This window comes from Saccopteryx bilineata, chromosome 1 (genome assembly GCF_036850765.1).
Source record: "Saccopteryx bilineata isolate mSacBil1 chromosome 1, mSacBil1_pri_phased_curated, whole genome shotgun sequence".
NCBI classification, from domain to species: Eukaryota; Metazoa; Chordata; class Mammalia; order Chiroptera; family Emballonuridae; genus Saccopteryx; species Saccopteryx bilineata.
The window spans coordinates 244,169,443-244,194,198 of record NC_089490.1 but is presented as its reverse complement, the minus strand read 5'-3'; the positions used below and the strand labels follow the sequence as shown (position 1 = coordinate 244,194,198).

The 24,756-nt window shown below is 42.3% G+C and overlaps 2 protein-coding genes across 6 annotated transcripts in view; one reads left to right on the top strand and one right to left on the bottom strand.

The window, feature by feature from the left end:
• Window positions 1–10,731, top strand: part of RICTOR (RPTOR independent companion of MTOR complex 2) — a 112,213-nt gene extending 101,482 nt beyond the window's left edge. For both annotated transcript variants that reach the window (XM_066240078.1, XM_066240069.1), the window contains 7 exons: window positions 2,826–3,003; window positions 3,828–3,912; window positions 5,433–5,666; window positions 7,550–7,705; window positions 8,031–8,154; window positions 9,770–9,908; window positions 10,035–10,731. In XM_066240078.1, coding sequence (XP_066096175.1) covers window positions 2,826–3,003; window positions 3,828–3,912; window positions 5,433–5,666; window positions 7,550–7,705; window positions 8,031–8,154; window positions 9,770–9,908; window positions 10,035–10,109 — 991 coding nt within the window. In that variant the 3' untranslated portion in view covers window positions 10,110–10,731. The remainder of the gene's footprint in view (window positions 1–2,825; window positions 3,004–3,827; window positions 3,913–5,432; window positions 5,667–7,549; window positions 7,706–8,030; window positions 8,155–9,769; window positions 9,909–10,034) is intronic.
• A 6,614-nt stretch (window positions 10,732–17,345) lies between these two features.
• The window catches only part of OSMR (oncostatin M receptor), a 46,929-nt gene continuing 39,518 nt past the window's right edge, over window positions 17,346–24,756 (bottom strand). For 2 of the 4 annotated variants that reach the window (XM_066240141.1, XM_066240154.1), the window contains 4 exons: window positions 24,133–24,324; window positions 20,690–20,771; window positions 20,169–20,241; window positions 17,346–19,497 (listed from right to left, as the gene is read on the bottom strand). In XM_066240141.1, the coding sequence (XP_066096238.1) occupies window positions 18,922–19,497; window positions 20,169–20,241; window positions 20,690–20,771; window positions 24,133–24,324 (923 nt within the window). In that variant the 3' untranslated portion in view covers window positions 17,346–18,921. The other 2 variants (XM_066240149.1, XM_066240164.1) reach the window with 2 other exon arrangements.

The window sequence follows — 24,756 nt, the reverse complement described above, 5'->3', positions numbered from 1 at the left end:
AAACTAGTGAACATTAAATGAATTGATCAGCCCTTGGAATTCAGCAGTGCCCATTTGCCTGTGCTGAGGAACAGGCGGGGGACCTCTATGCCATAGCTAAAGTCACTGCAAGCTGGGCAGAGTAAACAGTTTAGGTATGCAGTGGTAAATTTGATTGTTCCAAAAATTTCTTGACTTATTTTTGTTGCTTTTCTGTTGGACCAAATAGTTCTAAAAACTTTTTTTGTTTTAGTTTCAGGTTATTCATTTACACTTATTTAGTATTTGTCAAGAACTGAGAATAGTGCCTGGCCCATATTAAGCATTCAGTAAAAATCAGCTATCATCATCATCATTATGATTATTGGTAATCATTTTTTAATATTAATCCATTTGGCTCTTATATAATCAGAATCTTAATTACTTTAAGAAGTTATTATACAGTTTTGTTTCAGTAATGCTAACACATCTAGTAGACAGGGTTTCTGGTAACAGATAATGATATCTCTTTTGTAGAATTTCATAGATCATGCAGTAATGTCTCATTTTCCCAGAACACACTGGCTTTGGCAATCTACTCAGCTCATCATTCAGAACAAAGCCAGACAAGCTCCTTGTCAGCTCACCAGTATAAATCTGTGCAGTACAGTTCATGAATTTTATTCAGAGGAGGTACCTCTGACCTGCATTCAGATTTTGTTCATATTTATTCTAATAGCTTGGATATCAGGTTTTTAAGCCCATAAAAGCAACAATTAGAAGTTCCTACTAGTAGGCACATTGTAACAGGAAAGGACAGCTGACCAAATTGGCAGCAGAGGAGGAAACTTGAATACTCCAAGAGAGTATTTGAAATCTCAAAGAGCACAGCAGCCTGGTGGCTTTCAGCCAGGGCCTGTATGTACCAGCACGCTGACAGAAAGAGCTCAGCGCAGTAACCAAAGTGCTGTGAACTTGGAACCACGCAGTTAGGGTTAGTGTTATCTCACTGAAGCAGGCGTTTCTATCCAAGTTGAGTAAATCACAGATAAAAAGTTGTCACCAGAAAGACATTTCCCACAAGTCGCTTATTCTCTAACCAATGTGGGTTCTTAGGGTCTTATTTCTCCTGTATTCTCTGTTAGAACAGGAGAAGAAGATTTGGAAATCTCCTAGAGTAAAATGCCAAATTATTGGCATTATAAAGAATAATAGGTCATTTTAATTTTGGGGGGAGAGAAAAAAATAAAAACAAGAAAAACCAGTCAAGAGAAGCAGGAACAGCTTATCCAAGCATGAGGCGGAACATAACTTCCTGTTCACCCAGCCTTCCATTTCCCTTCGAGTGTGTTTGCCTCTTTGTGCTGGACTCTGTGGGGAAGCCGGGGTTACTCGGCTTCGGATTTCTGTTCTTTGGGTTCATTCAGAGAAAATGAAAACAGTGAATGAGATGTACACATCTACTTTAAAACAGTGGTTTGGAATCTCCAGGCTGAGAAGATGTTTTGTTTATTTTCTTTTAAAATTAGAAGAGTGGGTGTACTGATACCTGTGGTGTAGTAGGTAGTATAAATCCAACCGTCTTAAAAGCCCTATCTCACTGAGATGGTGCCTGGGAGCCGAGGAGAAAAGATGCTGAAGTAGGAATGTTTGATCCTGAGTTCTCGTTCTGGCCCAGAGTGAATGGGCTTGTCCAGAGTTCTGTAGATTGTGCTGCAGTGTTTCATCTGCCTGGAACTCAGGCAGCTTTGCAAACCTCAGCAGTCTAGAAAAAGCCAGGCAAACCTCAATTGCCCACTATTATAAATCAGTGTAGTGAGGTTCATGAATTTTGAGATGACTACACTTCATATGCTTCCCCTAGTGAGATAAATCAGAAGTTTTAAGCTTTTTAAATGTCAGTTTTTAAGAAGAGAAATGCTGTCTTCACAAAAGCATTTCTATGGGAACCCAGTAAGATGTGGAGTAGATAAAAATTGAGCTTCTCAGGTTGAAGTAGAGATTGAAAAGGCAAGTAGTTCAATAATTCCTTCCACCCACTCCAGTGGACATTGAGTTTTATGGAGTTAGAGAGGTCTAGCAGTGCAATTTACAAACCACTGGCCTATTTTTTGAAATACATAAATTTAAATTATGGGTGGTTTTTAGGTGGATGTAGAAATTAATAGTGGTTTTTGCTAGGATAATCTTAATAGCCACTGTTTATTAATTATTTACATATAATTCATTTTAATGCATGCTACATTATTCCATTTTAAATGACTGGGCTTCCAAATATCAATACACATATGTTGCATGTATGGAACAAACCTTGAATGGTGCCTTTTATCTACAAAGCAGATGCCTAGTTAATATATGTTTTAGCATGTCTATGGCATAAATAAGGATGTCTGAGAAAGGTATATCTTATTGCCTCAGTAGGCCATATCTGTTATGGAATCACTAGTAAGGAGTACATTGAGGAAATATCAGTATTTTGTGTAAGTCTATCCTGTAATTACAAATGATACCGTTTTTGCTCTTTTATGTCTGTCTTCAGTATTACATGAATCTTACATTGATAAAGCAGTGAAGTAATTACCACTAAAGAATAAGTAATCTTGTTTTTCATAAAAATAATATTAAAAAGAGTTATACCTGGGAACCATAACAGTTGTTTTTGGTAACAGTCAACATTACTGATGATATTTTGTATGTCAATTTATAACAGCTAAATATTTTCAAGACTTTATATGTTCTCAGTAAACAGGATGGCACTGTGTACTACTTAGCTGCTTATCTTTTATGGAGATATGAAAATAAAATTTCTTTGTATGATTAATATTATAAATCAAACTAATGAAAGTGATTATTTTATGGTATTATAGGTTCATGAAAGCTTTAAGTTACGCTTCGTTAGATAAAGAAGATTTATTAAGTCCTATTAATCAGAATACCCTGCAGCGATCCTCCTCAGTGAGATCCATGGTGTCCAGTGCAACATATGGGAGTTCAGATGACTACATTGGTCTGGCTCTTCCAGTAGACATCAATGATATATTTCAGGTATCAAATTCTATCATTTTCTTATAAGTTGGTTTTTTTTTTTTTTCTTTTTCATATTCTCTAACTGCTTTCTAGAAATTACGAAGTGAGTACTAATTTGGAGAAAGTGATTTTTAAGGCAGTTTTGTTTCCAAGAAATTTTCTGAGACTTCCTTCACCTTTCTCACGTGTTACACACTCTTATTTAGTAGTATCTCCAAGTCCCCAGAACACTATCCTCCCTTCTGATGCCTTCATTGTAAATTGGTATCTTGTTTGATTTCTTATTTTGTTTGTTTGTTTGATTGATTATCAGTATATTCTCTATAGAAATTTAGGGAATCCTGTCCTACCTTTTAGTTACATTTAACTTATTTCTTGTTGGTTTTTTTTAAGTGAGATATGATTGACATATAACATCATGTAAGTCTGAGATGTACAGTGTATTCCTTGTTTTTAACCCTTGATCCTGTTTGTCCCGCGCAGGACAGATGACAGCACATGTGCCCAGTCAGGGAAGGTGGGCCTGATCCCATGAGACCACAGACCCTTAGAGGGTAGATAGCACTGCAGAGCACACTTTTGCTCACAAGTCTAAAGACATTTTGGGTAAATTCTAAAATAATTACTTTAATACTCATTTGAACCACCAAGAATAGATAAGGACTTCAGGAGTTATTTGTTATTTTGTCAAGTTTTGGTAATTTAACCTCCAGTAAACTTTTTGTTGTAGGTTCATGTGCTACAGTCATTCTATTTAAATTGCATTTCATTTGACTTTGCTAATATTCATAAAGTGGACTTCTTTTTATAGCAGGACTTACCATGATTTGTATCTGTTTTAGGTAAAGGATATCCCCTATTTTCAGACTAAAAGCATACCTCCACATGAGGATCGAGGTACAAGAATTTTTCCTCATGATGCAGGAGGTAATGCATGGTTTTGTTCTCATGAGACTTTTCTTTATATTAAAAAGAAAAAAATTGCCTGGCCAGGCGGTGGCGCAGTGGATAGAACGTCGGACTGGGATGCGGAGGACCCAGGTTCGAGATCCCGAGGTCGCCAGTTTGAGCGCAGGCTCATCTGGTTTGAGCAAAGCTCACCAGCTTGGACCCAAGGTTGCTGGATTGAGCGAGGGGTTACTCAGTCTGCTGTAGCCCCACAGTCAAGGCACATATGAGAAAGCAATCAATGAACAACTGAGGTGCCACAATGAAAAACTAATGATTGATGCTTCTCATCTCTCTCCATTTCTGTCTGTCCCTATCTATCCCTTTCTCTGACTCTCTCTCTGTCTCTGTAAAAAAATAAAAAATAAAAAATTATTTAAAGAAAATTAAAACGAATGTTCTTTTCAGTAGGATGACACTACAAATTCAAGAATACTTACTTTTAGATCATCTTTAAAAATTATACCCAAAATAATTGTTTGAGTTCATTTGACATTAAACTACGATTTTGTGTGTGTATATTAGGGACTTAAGAAAGTGTTTTTCCAGCTAAGTAACCAACCTCTAAGGAGACAAAAACTAGATAAGTTCTTTCTGTTTTTAAAAAATAATACATGAGGCCCTGGCTGGTTGGCTCAGCGGTAGAGCGTCGGCCTGGCGTGCGGGGGACCCGGGTTCGATTCCCGGCCAGGGCACATAGGAGAAGCGCCCATTTGCTTCTCCACCCCCCCCCCCTTCCTCTCTGTCTCTCTCTTCCCCTCCCGCAGCCAAGGCTCCATTGGAGCAAAGATGGCCCGGGCGCTGGGGATGGCTCCTTGGCCTCTGCCCCAGGTGCTAGAGTGGCTCTGGTCGCAGCAGGGCGACGCCCCAGAGGGGCAGAGCATCGCCCCCTGGTGGGCAGAGCGTCACCCCTGGTGGGCACGCCAGGTGGATCCCGGTCGGGCGCATGCGGGAGTCTGACTGTCTCTCCCCGTTTCCAGCTTCAGAAAAATACAAAAAAAAAAAAAAATAATAATAATACATGAGAAATTTGTAACCCTAATCACCATAGGTCTGAAAATTAGCCTTTTGAGTAAAGGAGAGAGAGAGAGAGAAAATTGTTATGAACAGTAATATTTTTATGAGTATATCAGCCACAGGTTTAAAGCTTTATAATCTTGATCATTTTTTTTACACAAGTACCTCTTTAGAGACTCAAAATTACTGTTTCTCTTTATGCAAATACTGATAATTGAGATGATGTCTTAATTGTACAATCTCAGTTTTAAATGGGACCTAAAACCTCATGTTAAAATAATATAAACCTATCTGCTGACTATATTATTTTTCTAGTTGAAGCAAGTTATTCTTTTCCCAGTGAAGGTTAAATTTTAAGTGATAGAGTTCTGGTTTTCTTTCCTGGCTTCCCTCCTTTAATATTTCACATATTTTAAGGCGCCTTGAAAGAAGTGTCATTGATACTGTCTTTATCAGATTGTTTTATGTTTGCTTATGCACAGGTCTTCCGTCTGGGACTGGAGGTCTTGTGAAAAACTCTTTTCACTTGCTGCGACAGCAGATGAGTCTTACGGAAATAATGAATTCAATCCATTCAGATGCTTCTCTGTTTTTAGAAAGTACAGAAGACACTGGCCTACAGGAGCATACAGACGATAACTGCCTTTATTGTGTCTGTATTGAAATTCTGGGTTTTCAGCCCAGCAACCAACTCAGTGCAATATGCAGTCATTCAGGTGAGAGATGATGTCCTTGTAGATGCATCCCCCTGGACTTGACTCTGCCTGTCACAGGTCACCTCCCAGCCCCATCGGTCTCCCTCCTACTCCCTTCTCATGATGAGCTCAGCCTCAGTTCAGTCGTGCTGTGGGGATGCTGGTGTTTCCGTCTCCAGTGGGCCCCTTCCAGTGCGCTCTCACACCATTGCTTGGGACTGATCTCTGGACAGTTACTCACTGCCCGTTCATTCCCAACACAGACTCCTGTGTGCTCTGTCTGCTGTCTTGTCCACTGTCGCCTTTCTCACCGTTGACATACCGTTACTAACTGAAGGTTTTGGATAAATTGTGCTCTTTTCATGATTCTAGGTATGAAAGATGTATTTCCCCTGCTGTTTTTTCTTGCCCCTCCCCTCTGTTCACACATGCAAGTTCACATAACAAGCACACCCCACGAAGGACAATTAGCTTATGATTTTTTCTGAATTAACCCATACAGATTTATACATATATATTTTGCCTGGAGCTTTTTATTCTTTGCCACATAGTTCATGTCTGAATTTTTAATTAAAAGATAATCTAAGCTTAGCTGATAATCAAATAGCTTGGTTGGTTGAAGCATTGTCCCAGTGTGCAGAGGTTGCTGGTTCAGTCCTGGTCAGGGCACATACAGGAATGGGTCAGTGTTTCTGTCTGTGTGTCTATCTGTCTCTAAAAGTTAATAAATTAATTAAAAAGATAGAGGAAACAAAAGCAAACACCTACTGTTAAGCTAAACATCAATCATACAAGATAAAACAATTTAGTCTATGGACAAAATTTTTATCAAAATTAAAAATAATCTGGAAATGGAATGTCTTGAGTAAAAGTGTGTCTGAAGTTCGTTGCATTGACTACTTAAGAGAAGATGGAAAACAAAGGTCCTTAAAGGTAAATATTATGAATTGCATATGCATGGTTTTTGCCTTTAGGGGACTCAGACTGAATTATCCCCCATGCAGAAGAAACAGTAGTGGTGTTTCTCATCCCATTTCTAATTATTGATTTCCTCTTCCTGACAATTTATAAATAGTGCCCACATTTTGCCCACATGTTCTCTGAAGTTTCCATTTAATACATGTAATTATTAAAAAGTTATTAGCCGTTACTGGTTTAAAATGAAGCTTAATAAATCAGTTTATAAATTTTTAGAAACAAGTCAATTAAAGACAGTCTAACTTTCTTCCTGTTACTTGTGCTGGGTATTTTCTCATTATGTACTCTGGATAGTTCATCAACTCCGTCTAAGATAACATTCATCTCTTACCTGGTTAATTCAGTGTTACTAATTTTTAAAGTACATTTTCAGTTCTCAGATTTTTGGCAGTATTTTATTTTTTAAAATCAATGTATAATTTAAGTATGTTTTAATTGCATGAAAAACGTGATTTTCTTAATAATTAAAATTTTAAAACTTAGTATTATGTAAATAGTAAACTTAGGAGTTGCTTAGAGGTGAAATGAGGTGATATTTCTGTTCTTTGGGAATAAAACATAGGGGAGGTAGTATGTTAACATTTGTCTAGTTTCCTGGACTTTTGAAGGTAGACCTTTTTTCTCTACTCAGACAGTGTGCTCTAGTAGACAGCACCCTGAGTTCACCTCCTTTTTTGAACCTTCCCTTTCATGGGAGGAAAGCGTTAACTCATTTCCAGTATTTTTGTAGCACTAAGGTTGTATGATTGTAGAGCTTGCAGTGTTATGTCCTTAAAGGAGGACTAACCGAAGACTTCTGAGTTTCATTTGTTCTGATCACTTAATTTTGGTATTCAGGAAGTGTTTAAATTAAAAAAAATTGATGTGATCTTAGCAATACTAAAATGTTTGGTTTAAAATAAAACAGTAACTAATTTTTCCTTCAGACCTTCAAGACATTCCATATTCTGACTGGTGTGAGCAGACTATCCATAATCCCTTGGAAGTGGTGCCCTCCAAGTTCTCGGGCATTTCTGGGTGTAGTGACGGAGTGTCTCAAGAGGGCTCAGCCAGCAGCACCAAAAGCTCGGAATTGCTGCTAGGTAGGTTTTCAGATTCAAATCCAAGCTTCATTAACAAACTAAGTTTTGTTGTTGTTCATAAATAATATTAATTAAAGTTGTCTCAGAACTCTGACATCAGTTTTCATGAGGTACCTGTAGCCCACTGTTGTACTTATATCAGCATCTATTTGTACCCTCTTGGCTCTCTGCTTTCATAAGAAAGAATTTTGTTCCCAAATGATTAGCAAAGCATGTGCAATTTATCGCAGTTCAAAATCTTTAGGTAAAGTTTTAACAGCAAATTCCATGACTTATCATTATTTTCTATTGTGATACAGATAAAATATTTTAATCTTCTTTTCAGGTGTTAAAACAATTCCAGATGATACACCAATGTGCCGGATACTCCTTCGCAAAGAAGTTCTGAGATTAGTCGTTAATTTGAGTAGTTCAGTTTCAACTAAATGTCATGAAACTGGGCTTCTAACGTAAGTTAATACTAAGCATGAGTGTTCATTGTTTGTTCTGCTTTTTATGGTGAAAAAAAAAATACCTGAAATACTTCAAAAGTTAGACTGTTTAGCTTAATATCAGCAGTTCTCCAGGCATGGCATTCTGTGTGAGGCTAGATTTTCTTCGTATTCTTCAGCCAAAGTGACACTTGCTGCAGGTTGACTGCAGAGCAGGGTTGTAAGTCCAGCTCTCTGTGGATAAGCCAGACTTGAAAACAATCTGCAAAAATGTAAAATAATACTCCTACTTTTGTAGTTTTGGAGAATCTTTTTCATTAAATACATTATTTATGTTAACATGTAATGGGTTTATTTTTTAAATGAAGTAAATATTTTGAAAATTTCTCCATTTTAATTTCTAATATAATTATTTATAGCTATCCACCACAAAAAAATAAGCTTTTGAAGGGGTCTTCAATAATTTTAAAGAAAGTAAGCGAATCCTGAGCCCACAAAATTTGAGAAAAGCTGACCTACATAAAACAAGTGATATTTTCTTGGATTAATTTTCCCTTTTTTCCTTTGTCTTAATCAAATTGCAGAATTTTTATTGTTTTTCTAAATCATAGCAACATGATAAAAGAAAACTCATACGAACACTCAGCAGTTTTGGTTTGTACTATGTAAAGCCAAGGTCCTCAGAGGAAAAGCACCTCAGGGTCTCCTGTGGAGCATTAAGGAAATACAGCTGCACGGCTGACTGGCTGGAGGCCCTGGGAGTCGTGGGGCCCTCACACGGATGTCCGCCCAGCCCACCTCCCACGGGGCTGAGGGGCTGAGGGGCTGTCCTGCTGAAAGCCCCTGCTGCTCCAAGGTTGAGAGAGAGAGAGAGAGAGCTCAGTCAGTGGGGATTAATAACTTCAGTCTAATTTGAAAAACTTATTTCTGTGTAACTTAAAATTTAATTTTGAAAATATTTGAGTCATCTTAGACATAAATTTTGTAATTTCTCATGCCAGTGAAAAATATATATATATATTTTTTTGGTATTTTTCTGAAGTGAGAAGCAGGGAGAGAGACAGACTGCCACATGTGCCCAACCGGTATCCACCCAGCATGCCCACCAGGGGGTGATGCTCTGCCCATCTGGGGCATTGCTCTATCGCAAAGGGAGCCATTCTAATGCCTGAGGTGGAGGCCATTAAAGCCATCCTCAGCGCCCAGGCCAACTTTGCTCCAATGGAGCCTCGGCTATGGGAGGGGAAGAGAGAGACAAAGAGGAAGGAGAGGGGGAGGGGTGGAGAAGCAGATGGGTGCTTCTCCTGTGTGCCCTGGCCGGGAATCGAACCCGGGACTCCTGCACGCCAGGCCGACGCTCTACCACTGAGCCAACCGGCCAGGGCTTGAGAAAGAATATTTTTAACTTTCCAACAAACATTTGGGTTTTGGTTATTTTAAGAGATAACCTAAAACATAAAATACCTAATTTAAGTGTGAGGTAGGAATGTTAATATGCTATATTCTTCTGTCATCACCCCAAATATGCCGTTTAATCTAACCTGGTGAAAAAAAGATATTTTAAGAGTGATACACCAGAGGAAAAGTGGTTGTTACAGTTTTTATCCCACCATAGTCTTGCCTTTCATTGTAGAATTAAGGAGAAGTATCCCCAAACATTTGACGACATCTGCCTTTACTCGGAGGTTTCCCATTTGTTGGCGCACTGCACGTTTAGACTTCCGTGTCGGAGGTTCATACAAGAATTATTTCAAGATGTACAGTTTTTACAAGTAAGTAGGATTTGCCCTTCAGAAATGTATCTTTCAAAAATAATTCTATGTCAGAGCTGAGTTAAAAGAGAGATTCTCTCTGCGGATACACTAGAAAGTCATTAAAACAAACCACTCCTTTCCCAGATGCATGAAGAAGCAGAGGCTGTGTTGGCGGTACCACCAAAGCAACCTGTAGTTGACCCGTCGGCTGAGTCCTGACCTCACATTTATGATGTGTGTCGACGGCTCCACACACATGCTCATCTGTGTGCAGTTCCTACATGCCTCAGAACATGCAGGCTACTGGGCAGCAAGGGAAGGAGTATCTTCTGTGGACTGTGCCGGCAGTTGGGGCACACGAGCAGATGGAACTGCAGACTTCCCTACCAAACAGTTTCCTCTCTCCCCCGGTGAGCCCTTTCTGGGGTTCATTGTTCATTACCACAGTTTGGAAAGTTTTAGTTACCATTGTATGCAAGAGCCAAGCACTGAATACCTGCATAGGTTTTCCGTCTTTTTCATTAAGTGCATAATAACAGTGGTACAATACTAGGCTATGCAGAGGCACCCATCACACAGCTGATTCTTAATTCGTTTTTTAGGGTAAATAAAAAGATGCCTTGTTAACTATCAATAGTTCATGGAAACTAGGACTCAGCATCCCTGAGGCTGCATCCTGTCACTACCACGGGGTGTGCTATAACTGCCGGTATGAGGGGGGACTTGTCTTCATGTTTGTAACACTATTTCAGAGGTTAGTAACCTCAAAGCGGAAAGCGGAAGAGCCTCAATGACCCGGAACTGATAAGTTATTGTTATGTTATTAGACTTGCATAAAGTTTCTTATTTGTTTTTCTTCTCTTCAGTTTTGTTGCAGTGTGTTGTCGCAGGCTATTTGAACCGGTTAAGGTTTTTCACTACAGTTCCTGATTAAAATCAGAAAATCATTTTATCATTCAGATGTTTCCCACTTAGAGAATGCATATATATGTTTAGTGGACTTCCGTTTCATCAACTTTCCATATCACCATTTTAAACAGGAACTTGAACAAGCACTTATTAATTTAGACCTTAAGCAAAAGAAAGCATTAAGTGATACTTTAGGGAAAAGGTAAATTTGCCTACAATGTACCGCACATTCCATGGGAAAAGAATAGCCATATTTCCTTTTTAAAAAATTATTAATGACACTGTTATTACGATTAAAAATTGTAGTGAAAAGCCTTAAGTCCAAATTGTAAAGCAGCAGTAACTTAATGTTTATGATGGTGTTGTTTTGCACAGACTAAATGCAGTGATAGGTGAGTTTTTGAGTACAGTAACCACCTTTATCACATTTGTGAAATTGGCAAGTTGAGGGCAAGTTTTGTTTATTTGTATGTTTAATTTGTATATGTCTAAAGATATTTGGACATCTTTACAGGAATTAAACATATATGCAAATTTGTATATAAAAATAGCATGGCCATCATCATTAGAATGCTTGTAAATGAAAGGATTATCTTTGAAGTGTATATAAATAGAAAAAATCCAGCTGGACTGATTAGGACCCTTTTTAATTCATTTGTGTATACCATTTTATAGTTACACATCAGCTTGGACACAGTCTTAGTCCATTGATTAGTATTTTTCCATATTATAAATCCTTTTTATAATGAACTTGTTCTTTGAGATCTCTGTAAAGAACCCTGTGAATTAGGAAACCTAACCCACAGAGATACTTTATTTTTTCCGATTTCCGGGCACTGAAAGTTCCATTTGGGATGAAGCTTTTCTCTCACTGTAGCAGCTCTGACTGCACTTGGCCGAGTGTTCTTGTGTGCACTGTGTGGCAACTTGCGTTCTCACGGAGCAGAAAGGGCTGGAAGCGGCTGCTTATGATAAAGAGTGGTTCTTCAGATTTTCTCATAAACCCAGTTGAAGATAAAACAAACACTTCTTTACACTTTGACTCATCACTGAACCCAAGTGTGTATTTAACTGTCAACAGTACTTTTAAGAACATTGCCTGTCACCATGGTCTTTGGTCTTGGATGATGAAACTGCCTTCCAGAGAACCAGATGTCAGAGATACTAGACCAGAGAATAGTTAAGAACTCCAAAGGAGGTAATAGAGTAGTAGTCTTATTCACAATGGGATTAACGTCTTTTAGACATTCATTTTAAACACTACCTCAGTTAACACAGTGTACAATCTGTGGTTTAATCCCTCAGAAGTTAACAGTCATTCTTTTCTGTCAAACACACATCACCCCATCCCTGAGCCCGCCTCATTCATCCTGAAATGAAGTCGTCATTACTGTTAGTCTTTTTTGACAGGTGTTTTTTTGACAATTACTTTGAAAGATTTGTATGTATACATCATAATACTTGCCTATAGCACTTAGTTTGGGAAGATACTCAGAGCTTTGTGGTTATCAGAAATTTAAGGGGAAAAATGTGCTTACATGTGTAGTGCTATTTGGTTTATCCGTGTTTCACCAACAGGTCTGTTTTCTTTGAGTACTTGTTTGTATAAAAGTAGACTAAATGATGAGAGATGCTCACATGCAGTGCCAAGTGATTAACTTGGGTGTTTAAAATAATAAGTTATAGAAAAGAAGGTTAGGAACGGTGTCCATGGTAATAAAAACCATTGAGAAAATCATCTATAAATAATAGGTATCACCAGGCTGTAAAATACCAAAATAATGTCAATACTATAGTTTTTCAAGATTTTTGAGTTAATCTCAGTCATATAAATTTGTACTATTGGTAATTATTGATAATTTGGAGGAATTCGGGCAGTTGTACTGGTTGTAAACTGTGAATTTCTAATTATAAAGTGAATTATTTCTAATTGAAATTTTTTTAAGACAGATTTCAGCTGCACATACTAAGTAAATACTGATAAATAAGGAAATTAGTATTTATAATTAAATAGGATCTAAAATTTCTTATACTTTTATTTCTTGTTTATGCTTAGGTAGATTTGACGGGGAAAGTTCTTCGTAATAAATTTTTTTAATAAAGATTGGTAGCATATGGACATCCTGTAAGACAGTGACGTTAATAAAAGGCTCTTTGGAGGCAAGTGTACACATCATTATACTAGTTACTCTAGTACCATGTGTGCAAGTCCCTTTGAAACGATGACTTTGGTAGTTTCCAGCCCTTCTATCCAGAGCTTGAAATAATTGAAGCCAAGCTTTTCAGGGCGCGCTATACGATGGTGAAGCGTCCAGCAGGGAAGAGCCCGTGCTTATTTAGATTTGTCTAGTGCTGTGTATACAACCATTTTCATTCCATTCAGGATGCCTTTTGTCCCCACATTAAAGCACAGATAAGTAAGCAATAAAAACTAATCAAATTGTCATCCAAATTACAACTGCGGTTATTTTTGCATGGTAAGTGCGAGGTGCTAACTTGATGTGAGCTGAGCTTGGCAAACTCCCTTGGGAAGGTGTTTCCCTTTGTGCTCTGCTTCCAGTTTTGTTTCCGTTTCACAATCGATTAAAACTTGGGAGGAAGGTAGACTTCATTCCCTCTTTTCCAGGAAGAGTTGTTGGAATAATACATTTCAGATTTTCCAAAATATTAGTTGGGAAAGGTCTCCCTGTCTCCCCATTCAGGAAATACACGATTGCCAGTCTAGTTTCAGGAGCCCCAGCACAGTGGGAGTTTCATGAGAAAAGCATACCAGTGAGATGAGTAGCAATGCCCATCGAATGATGCTGAAATCTGAGAATCGTTCTAGGAGCATTCTTTTTTCTCTTGAGTTCCAGGTTTCCAGGGTATTTTTCATCCATAGTAGGGTTCCATGACTCACACAGGATGCGGATTTGCCCCTTTTCGGATATTTTGATAATGTAGGTGGACAGCTACGCTACAGCATGCATAAATTGCACATTTTGTTTGACTCTTTATAAAATATTTAATTTGAAAAATATAATTTATGCCAAAAAAGAGTATACCTTGTAATTTTGCCACTAAAACGGTTGATTTAGCACAAAATGCAAAGTTTTGGGGTGGGGGGGAGAGAGTTTTCATAGATAAGAGCTGAAAAATATCCCATTACTGACTGTCAGAAACCCTGAAGCTGCATTGTAAAACAAATGGTGTGAGTTAGTTTTGAAAAGTGGTAAGGGATTGTGAAAAAAAATCTCAATAATGCTCCTGACCACATGATTTTTCTTTTTTTTTTTTTTAATTTAGTAATACGCTGCTACATATTTGGAGGTTCTGGTGTTTGTAGGTCACTGAACAGATATTGAAATATGATTAAATTGTATAACTGTAACATAGAAAGAAAAAGTATTTATATATTTTCCGTAAGACTATTTCATTGAGTCGTGTATAATTTAAATAAGGTTTGTCCCCAAATGGTTTGCTCACCTTGATTTTTTTTTTTTTTTTTTTTTTTTGTATAATGTGTACAGTTTATGTCAAGGGCATTAAAAGCCTCCTGAAGCATAATCTTATCAAAGGGATACATTCTTAATAAAATGTACTTAAAATTCTTAAACTTGTGTTTTCTTTGAAATTTTAAAACAGTCAAGTGTTTTAAAATTGATTTGAATTATCTACCACTGAGACTGATATATATGATTCTCAGTAAAAGTGACTTTTAGGTAACAGATGATCTAGTTCGGTGACATTTGTGGTTTGTTTAAAAATGAAAAAAGAGAACTCATGGACATGGACAGCAGTATGGTGATTGCGGGTGAGGGAGGTGGAGGGAGGGTATGGACAAAGACCTGACCTGAGGGGTGAGCACAGCACAGTGTACAGAGATGTGTTGCCTTCAGAAGTATGTTCATCAGTGTCACCCTAATAAATTCATTTTAAATAAAAGCTATTTACACTTTCTTAAACATTATTCACAATCTAATCAAACATATCTTTACTTTTAGCCTCAAATCATTACCAAGGGTTTGGAAAAATGGATCAATGTTTAGACATCACAGTTCTGAAATTTTTGAGGACTTAAGGTACAGTAGAAACGATGCTAGTATTACGTCTTCTGTGGGAGGTATTAAATGTCTTATGTGGAAACACCTGACCAGACAGGGTGTCGTGCAGCCACCTAGTGGCAGAAGCATGTCCCACAAGGGAAATTACCAAGCCTGGAGAGTAACATGCAATGCTGAAACTAGAGTCTATTAAACAATTGGATTAAATGTGGTAAAATGTATGTCTCGCTTTTAGAAATAGATTTATTTTGGATACTTTGGTTTTTTAAGCACATTTCTGTGTATTTTCCCATTACCTGTCACTGTATATGTCGTTCAACAAAAACAGCAAGCCCCCAAATCAACTAAACACAATAATCATTATACAACTCATCTTTGAAAAATGTGATATTATAGCTGAACTTTAGAAAGCTTGTTTCCTTTTTAAAAACTTTTATGTATAAAAATACTCAAAGGACTGTCATAGTTCATTCAAGTTGCTTTATGAAAGTACCAGAAACTGGATAAGCTTATCCACAATAGAGAGATTTGTTTCACAGTCAGTGATGCTGCAAGTCAACACCAGAGTGCCAGCGTGCTCAGGTGGGGGCGCCCGTCTAGTCTCAGACTTAAGTGTCCTCACTTGACAGAAGGGCCTGTGAGCTTCGTGGGCGCACTGTTAAGAGAATGTGTCCGCCCCGTGGAGGCTCCAGCAACATGACCTAACCACTTCCCAGAGCGCCACTTACCGTTACATCATCTTGGGGGTTAGAATTTCAACATACAAATTTATTTCGGGGGGACAATCATTCAGGCGAAAGCAACTACTTTTGTATTGATCTCAAAAGAAGAAACCAAAATATACTGTGCTTTATTTGTAAAGAAAACAAAGCTCTGTTTCTTTAAGGCTTATCATAGAAGATGAAGACCACGACATTTGCTTAGCCCTTGAAATTGAGTGTACTTGGTGAGTTGTAAATACAGTACTTGAACTGCTAATTCTGAAGGCTTTTTCTCTTGTTTTATCTCTTCAAAGGGTTTTCAAGTTCTACTTTATGCAAAATGTTTTATAATTCCTTTGAGATGAAAGTCAGCTTATCTTTCCAAAGAGCTCTTAGAACAAGTATTAGTTGTTGTCTACTTAAGCTTGATTTTATTAATAAATACACATTCTAGTGGAGAGCCAGTTTCACTTGAAACGGTAGGAGTCGGGTAGGAGGAGGTCAGCATCCTCTTCTGGCTAGTCCAGGGCAGTCGTGGGCCCAGACCCCTGCGCCAGCCCGAGCCGTCACAGTTCCCTGTGTGCATCTGAGGTCATGGGCCCAGACCCCTGCACCAGCCCGAGCCGTCCTGTTGCCCTGCGTGCATCTGAGGACCAGCCTCCAGGCTGATGCAGTATATATGAGCCATTAATGCCAGTTCTGCCTCCTTCAAAATAGCCTATTTCTAAGGATAATACTTAGTTGGTTTTAGGTGCAGTTTTGTAAAGGTAATATGGCTATGTTAGAAAAAGTAAAGCCCAGGCCCTGTTGGTTCAACGGTAGAGCGTTGGCCTGGCGTGCAGGAGTCCCGGGTTCAATTCCCGGCCAGGGCACACAGGAGAAGCGCCCATCTGCTTCTCCACCCCTCCCCCTCTCCTTCCTCTTTGTCTCTCTCTTCCCCTCCCGCAGCCGAGGCTCCATTGGAGCAAAAATGGCCCGGGCGCTGAGGATGGCTCTGGGGCCTCTGCCTCAGGCGCTAGAATGGCTCTGGATGCAGCAGAGCAATGCCCCAGAGGGGCAGAGCATCGCCCCCTGGTGGGCATGCTGGGTGGATCCCAGTTGGGCGCATGCGGGAGTCTGTCTGACTGCCTCCCCGTTTCCAGCTTCAGAAAAATGAAAAAAAAAAAAAGTGAAGCCCATTTAGAGAAACACAAAAATATATAGCTGAAATAATATGATTTGCGTCAGAAGAATATCAGGAGTGAGAGTGGGTAAGTCTGTGGATGGGTTGAAACCACCATGCATTGGTGGCTGTTGGGGCTGATGCTAGAACATAGAGGTTTATTAAACTATTCTACTTTTATGTGTTTGAAATTCATTAGTTTTTTTTTAAGCCTAGTAATTCTGACATGGATACAAAGTTTCTGAGTAACCTTAAAGGAATGCTATTAAGCATATGGTATTAAAAATTAAGGGTTTAAATACTAAGGTATTTGGCTGTTATGAACATGGAAAAGGAATGTTTTCAGCTGACCATAGCGCGATACTGTAAGCACAGTTATGTAGCCCAGCATTTCCTACTGGTGTGCTGCTGTGTTTCAGAAAGATGTCTTGTTTTTGACTTAGGCCAGCGATTCTCAAAGCTGAGTGTGCACCACACCGCCTGGAGAAATATACAGATCCCAGGCCTTGGGAGATCCTAATTCGGGGGTTTAGAGTGGTACCCAGGCATTTATCTAAGCTCATGAGGTGACCTCTCAGCTAAACTAATTGTTAGGTTTTTATTTCACTGAGGTACAGAAAAAAACCAAAATAATGCTGTGGTGAAATATTTTAATTAAGGCTTGTTGCAACAAAAAACGACTTCAAGATTTTATGCTTTATTTTTTAAAGAAACTATATGAAAGATAATATTTACAAGTCATTCATCACTGTCATTGACATTTCGTCGTGACAAAGGAACATGAGGGTAAATGATGACAACACTGGACCCAGAGTTGTCTTGAAGCTATTACATGAATCAAGATGCCTGTTTGTACTGTGTTAGGACTTCGTAACCAAGTTTCCTAGCAGAAGGCTTAGATATATGTGAGGACAGTGTTGAAAAGCTTGTGTGGAAGCCCTGCTGGGGGAGTTATGTTTAGGCAACTTACTTTGAGATGTGGGTCCTCTCCTCCCCCTCTTCATGATGTTGAATAGCCCAGGGCAGTGCATTCGGTACCAGAGGTACAGGCGGTGCCATTTCCCTCACAGGAACAAAGGAAGCCCTAGGAATGTGCTCAGTAAACATTAAAGGCTGACAGGCAGAAGGAGGGGAAAGGAGCTAACACATGAACACCTGTTGTGTGGTGCTTTGCATATCTCAGGTCATGGAGACAAAGCTGAGCCAAACAATGACCTCTCCTCCAGGGAGCTTTCTATAGCGACGCCCAGACAGGGTCCACCAGTGTGGCTTCGTTTCATTTATTAGGTTAGCAAAATACGTCAATATAAATGAGAGTGAGGGTGTTATCTTGGCCCAGACAACCTGTTAACAGAATCCAAAGGATGCTCAATGAAAACTAGTCAATACAGTTCTTGGGAGGAGGAAAAAAAAAAAGAGGCACCATAAAATGTGAATGGAGTTATTACTCAATGACATACTTTCCTTTTCCTATTTGAGGTAGTCATCAAAAATTACGGGGGGAGACTGGTGTGTACTAAGTAGGTAGGAGTGCTGTTAACTTGACACTACGTCAGTGCCATGCTTTAACTGTGGTAGCTAGATAGAAGGATTGTTGTGGGGGACTTACTGATTCATTCACAAGTCTTACCTATTAGATAATGTCTCGGCCCCCAGGAGAGTTCACTTTACTGTTTTGATTAACTACAAATCCTTATCACTACAAGACAAGTCTAAACTCTTGGTCTCAAACATCTGTGACTTTTTTCATTTAATATACCCAGGATAAACATGGACAACTTACACTGTAGCAATGCATCTTCTGTGGCCTTCATTAAAGCCTTAAATCTTGTTCTTTCACCCTTAAGGTAGTAAACATGGTGATCAAACTTAATGGAAATACTTTCTCACTAAAGGCTGAATGGCTAGGACCAGAGCAGCACTCTCCAGTACTGAGTCGATGGACTCAGCCCTCATGTCAGGTGCCAGGGTGGTGGTTACAGAGCTGAGCCTGTTTTCATGATGCGGGCACGTCGGCAGCCAGCCGCTCCAGGAAGGGATGGTAAGGTTCATAGCTTCTGAACTGGGAAGCCTCGCAAGATGGCAGCCGTCTTCTCTTAAGTCAGACCTGCCCATGCTGACAGCTCACTGGGGTTAAATACCGAGGTCTCTGGAGAGGGAACAGGGCTGGCCATGCTTCTGGTGTGTGCAGCATAAAGATATGAGTGGGGGTGTGATTAGCGGCCATGCTCGCCTTGACCTAGAAGGGTAATGGAGGAGAGATTGCTGTTCGCACTCGGGGAAGGTGAGGCAAAACCCAGGGGCATGACCATTTGCATTCTATACTCAGAACAGAGTTCTGGCTCAAGTGGGTTTATGAGGAGACTCTCCTTGTCTTCAGAAATGGGTGAGGCCAACTGGGACACATAATTCAGAATAGTTTCCCCAGCTGGGATTTCTCCTGGGGCATGTGTGTAGCTTTGTTCTAGTGATGTCAGTAAGTGTTCAGGTGATGTCAGCAGTTCCAGCGGACTTGGCGAGGCTTTGTGGAGCACTGGGGCATGGCCACAGGGACCAGGGTCCGACTCTGCCTGATTATAGGTCAAGTTCTCAAAACAGACACAGGGGCCACGGCCCGTGTGGTTCTTCTCCCCTGGGAGGACGTAAATGTAGTCAAGCTTAGTTGAGTCAATGTCTGGGAGTGACTTCCGAGCGCCCATGAACTGTGTCTTGCTCCCCTCGGGTTTGTTGACCACCTCCAAAGCGTCTGGAATGCAGTCACTGACATTCATTATCGTTAGGTGAGGGCTCTCCTGGAACAGAAACAACACAGTATGGACTATAACGACTAAAATGTGTGGGTAAAGTGTGTGGAAGGCGGCCCTGGCCGGTTGGCTCAGTGGTAGAGCATTGGCCAGGCGTATACAGGTCCCAGGTTCTATTCCTGGTCAGGACACACAGGAGAAGTACCCATCTGCTCCACCCCTCCCCCTTCTCTCTCTTTCTCTCTCTCTTCTCCTCGCCTCCTGCAGCCATGGTTTGATTGGAGCAAGTTGGTCTCAGATGTTGACGATGGTTCCATGGCCTCTGCTTTAGGTACTAAGAAGAGCTCAGTTGCTGAGCAACAGAGCAACACCCCAGAGCATTGCCCCCTAGTGAGCTTGCTTGGTGGATCCTGGTCAGGGCCCATGTGGGAGTCTGTCTCTGCCTCCTGCTCCTCTCGCTAAAAACAAAATAAAACAAAAGCATGTGGAAGGCACACAGAGTGTTAAGTTTCTTCCTTTCATTCTGGCCACAGGTTACTAGGCTTCCCCCTGACAGAAATCAGAGCTCCCTTCGCCCATGTCACGGTTGTGGGAAGAGCAGCTTTCCTTGCTCCTGGGTACCATCCTGAAGCTGTCCACAAACGTGTGATTATTCTAGCCCCGACCCTGGGTTGGAACATAACAGGTCTCTGATACACATACACTTCCCCAATATTTACCGTGGGTTTTAATAACGAGAGGATGCTGCTCTTGTAAGGGTCTGGGATGTCTGGGAAACACGTCTCCTTCATCCTAGAAAAACAGTGAAAACTGAATTGTGCAGTATATCAGGATAGTTAAGAAGGAGAAGTCTGGAGTGAGATTCCTGGGTCATAACCTTTGCTCTCTGTGTGAGCTCAAGCCACTAACCCTTCTGTGCTCCAAGACCCTCCGTGGTCCCTGGTGAAATGAGGTGGGGGAGCTGAGTGAGTTGTTTGTAAAGCGCTGAGTCCACTGCCAAGCCCACAGTCAGTGAAACATAAGTATTAGCTTTGTTACTGAACACATCCTTAATCTCCTTTAAATGGTTATTGTTTTCCTTATGCATTAACCCAAAAAGCACAATTGTTTAAAATTTTTTCACATTTTCCCCTAAGCCTCCTCTGGCCTTTTTCTTTGCAGCACTGTTTCTCATATGATGCAGTGTGAATTCTGTTATCAAACACCCTTCTAGATTTTTCTCTGACTCCCACACACTTACCACTGACTCTTCAGATAGCACAGGACCGCGATGAGCAAGAGGCAGAAAACCATGGGCAGCAGGACGCGGACCAGGACATAGGCTGAGAGGGAGTAAGGAAGGGGTGTTGTTCTTAAACGAGTCTTTTCCCTCCTTAGAGGAAGAAGAAGTTGTTTAAGGTTGAGAGGAACTTAGTGTGTGTATTATTTCTCAAGAGTCTACGTTTACAAGATTCAGTAAGAGCTGTGCCTGGCTGGGGGGGGGGGGGGAGGGCGGACACAACCAGCCAACAGGGGGAGCCACCTGCCCTAACACTTGTGACCACACGCATGACCTCTCCGGACAGATGGATCACTGCGCCTAGTTCTCTCCCCCATGTTAGAATTCTGCTCTGCACTCTAGCCAGAGCCTCGTGGGCGGTGGAATGTGCTTCTCTGCCCCTTGACTTGGGGCCCAGCCACATGACTTGTGCACCTGGCACCCACCATGACAAGACTTTGCCCCTCCTTGCACCACTGCCCCTCCCCCCAGCCTGAGCCCGAACTTCACAGAAGCCTGGAGCCAGGCCTGAACCAGCCAAGCCGTGAGCATAAAAAGAAATGGAGTTTTTTGGTCTGCTGCTGAGATTTGGAAGTATTTCATCACACATCAAAAGTTGACCAATACACCCCTTCTAGTTAGTGTCTGATACAATGAATAAGTCTTAGCCCGGATAGTTATTTCATTTTTATTTCCCAGACTATGTTAACCAGTGCTTCCTTTTGTTGGATGCTCATCTTCCTATCCCCACGGCATGCAAGCCCACCGACTAGGAATGCAGCTGGGTTGCTTTTTTATGTTCTTCTGGCGCTCGAGTGACTCGAGTGAAGGAAAGCACCAAGGTGATGGGCTTCCCGCTGCCACCCAAGGTGATGGGCTTCCCGCTGCCCGCCAAGGTGATGGGGCTTCCTGCTGCCGCCTGCAAGCACAGGGACTTGGGACTCGGAGGTCACGCAGCAGAAGCAGAAAAAGGCAAACGAGAAGGAGGAACCCTGGCAGCTTTGTGACCTCGTGTCCGACCCGACCCTCTTGCCCTTCGCTTGGGCACCAGGCGCCAGTGCCAGCAGACACGGTCCCTCCGGGTCCCTCCGCGGTGCTCGCAGGTCCCAGCGCCAATGGCCTCCCCTCCGCCCTGAGTCTGCAGCGGGTCCCCTGTGTGCTCCCTTTCCCTCCCGGAGCCTCTCTCCCCTGGGCCACTCCTGGGAGGCAGGGGTTACCCCTTCCCAGTGTTTTTTATTCCAGTGGGGCTCACCCCAAAGTCATAAAAGTAGTTTTGTAAAAGAAAAAAATAGCCTGAGGCCCTGGCCGTTTGGCTCAGCGGTAGAGCGTCGGCCTAGCGTGCGGAGGGCCCGGGTTCGATTCCCGGCCAGGGCACATAGGAGAAGCGCCCATTTGCTTCTCCACCCCTCCGCCGCACCTTCCTCTCTGTCTCTCTCTTCCCCTCGAGCAGCCAAGGCTCCATTGGAGCAAAGATGGCCCGGGCGCTGGGGATGGCTCTGTGGCCTCTGCCTCAGGCGCTAGAGTGGCTCTGGTCGCAACATGGTGACGCCCAGGATGGGCAGAGCATCGCCCCCTGGTGGGCAGAGCGTCGCCCCTGGTGGGCGTGCCGGGTGGATCCCGGTCGGGCGCATGCGGGAGTCTGTCTGACTGTCTCTCCCTGTTTCCAGCTTCAGAAAAATGAAAAAAAAAAAAAAAAAAGCCTGAAAATAAATTCAAAATTAACTCCAAAATGGCAAGAGAGCTCAAATACTATGAGCCGCTGACTAGTCTTCACCTGACTGTGGGCATCCTGGCCTCTGGCTCAGAGAGTGAGGGCAGCATCTCACTGGACAGTAGTAAGTGCCTCAACTTGCCACTGTGGCCAGCTGTGTCCTCGTCACTGGTCAGCCCCTCAGGGTCAGGGCTTATCCGGTGAGCCACCCTGTTCCCACAGCCCACCTTCAGCAAAGGGACCCAGGACAGCTGAGTACTTCGGGCAGACCCCTTAGCCCAGGGGTCCCCAAACTACGGCCCGCGGGCCGCATGCGGCCCCCTGAGGCTAAGAGGAGCATAGTTCCCATTGAAATACTGGTCAGTTTGTTGATTTAAATTTACTTGTTCTTTATTTTAAATATTGTATTTGTTCCCGTTTTGTTTTTTTTATTTTTATTTTTTGTATTTTTCTGAAGCTGGAAACGGGGAGAGACAGACAGACTCCCGCATGCGCCCGACCGGGATCCACCCGGCACGCCCACCAGGGGCAACGCTCTGCCCACCAGGGGGCGATGCTCTGCCCCTCCGGGGCGTCGCTCTGCCGCGACCAGAGACACTCTAGCGCCTGGGGCAGAGGCCAAGGAGCCATCCCCAGCACCCGGGCCATCTTTGCTCCAATGGAGCCTTGGCTGCGGGAGGGGAAGAGAGAGACAGAGAGGAAGGAGGGGGGGGGGGTGGAGAAGCAGATGGGCGCTTCTCCTGTGTGCCCTGGCCGGGAATCGAACCCGGGTCCCCCGCACGCTAGGCCGACACTCTACCGCTGAGCCAACCGGCCAGGGCTGTTTATTTTACTTTAAAATAAGATATGTGCAGTGTGCATAGGGATTTGTTCATAGTTTTTTAATAGTCTGGCCCTCCGATGGTCTGAGGGACAGTGAACTGGCCCCCTGTGTAAAAAGTTTGGGGACCCCTGCCTTAGCCTATTAGTTTTCACGGAGGGGTATCTTCAAAGACCCCTTCCATCATGGGCCCTCTGTGCACCCTGTGGACCCCTACCCTTCCCCTTCCTTCATCGGATGTCTTCTCTCCTCCTTCCTGTTTGACACAGGGTGTGTTTACCAGGACAGTCTTATTTCCCAGAAACTGGTTCCTACCCTCCTCTTTCCTCCTCCATCTTTCAGGCCAAAAGCATTTTGAAAATGTGGATCTCCTTATCTCACAGTTTCTCCACCAAATCTGCAGCCACCAGGTTTGTGAACCAGAGCTCCTTGCGCAACCACACCCACCCCTCATGGCCCCCGAGAGGCAGTCAGGGAGCAATGGGCTTGCCACCGAGGGAAAGCAGCCTAGGGTGGGGACAGGCGGCCCTGCTGCTGAGAAGGCCACCACCGCCTTCTCCAGACAGAACCACGTGGCTCTTCCGAGGCCAACACTAACGGATGCTGTCTATGACTCAAACTATTCTGGGACTGAGTTCCCAAGGAGGGGTGGGGGGCATGGGAGAGATGGGGAAGGTTCCAGACCGTCCACCAGTCCAATTAGCTCCACTCTCAACTGTTTCTATGTAGTGGAATGCTGTGCAACATGTTTTTAGCAAAAACAGTTGCATCTAGAAAGAGACAGAGAAGAGGGTTTAAAAATTCCTGATGTGGACAAAGGCCAGGGCGAAGTGTATGTGATGGGTAGGTTTCCCAGAACTCCGAAGGCAACAGTTTGGATTGGGAAAAACTCACAGTGTTCATCTGAAGTGGTGATCTTGCTGAAAGAGTCCCGGGGGCCCTCGTCCACACTCGTGTATGAAGTGACCAGATACTCGTAGGAGGATTTCGGCTGTAGGTTTTCCACAACGAATGTCTTCCGTTCTGGGTTGTCAATTTTATACTTGCAACACACTGAATCCTCTGTGGTTCCCAAACAAACGGCTTCTTTTCACGAGGAGAAAACAGTAGTGTGAGCGAGACTGTGACAGACTTGGGCACCGACATTCCTGTTGACTCTACACGGTCAACAGTTTCAAACCAACCAAACTTGAAATCATCATTTCGTCAGGCTGGGAACACACTAGTGACACTGTCAGGAGATGGCAAGAAATGCAGAAAGTGCACTAAGCAAGAGATGTGGGGAGACCGAGGGAGAGCACAGGATTCTGCAAGAGCTCGTGGGAGACGACAAGGGTGGGCCAGAGCGCATGATGCTCTGTGCGGGGAGCCAGGCAGAGGAGGACGGGGAGCATACAATCTCACTTATATGTGGGACCTGATGAACACAATAAACTAACAAAACAAAAACAGAAGCAGGGATGCATGGAACAGACTGACAGCTGTCGGAGGGGAGGGGGGGTTGTGGGCTGGGTGAAA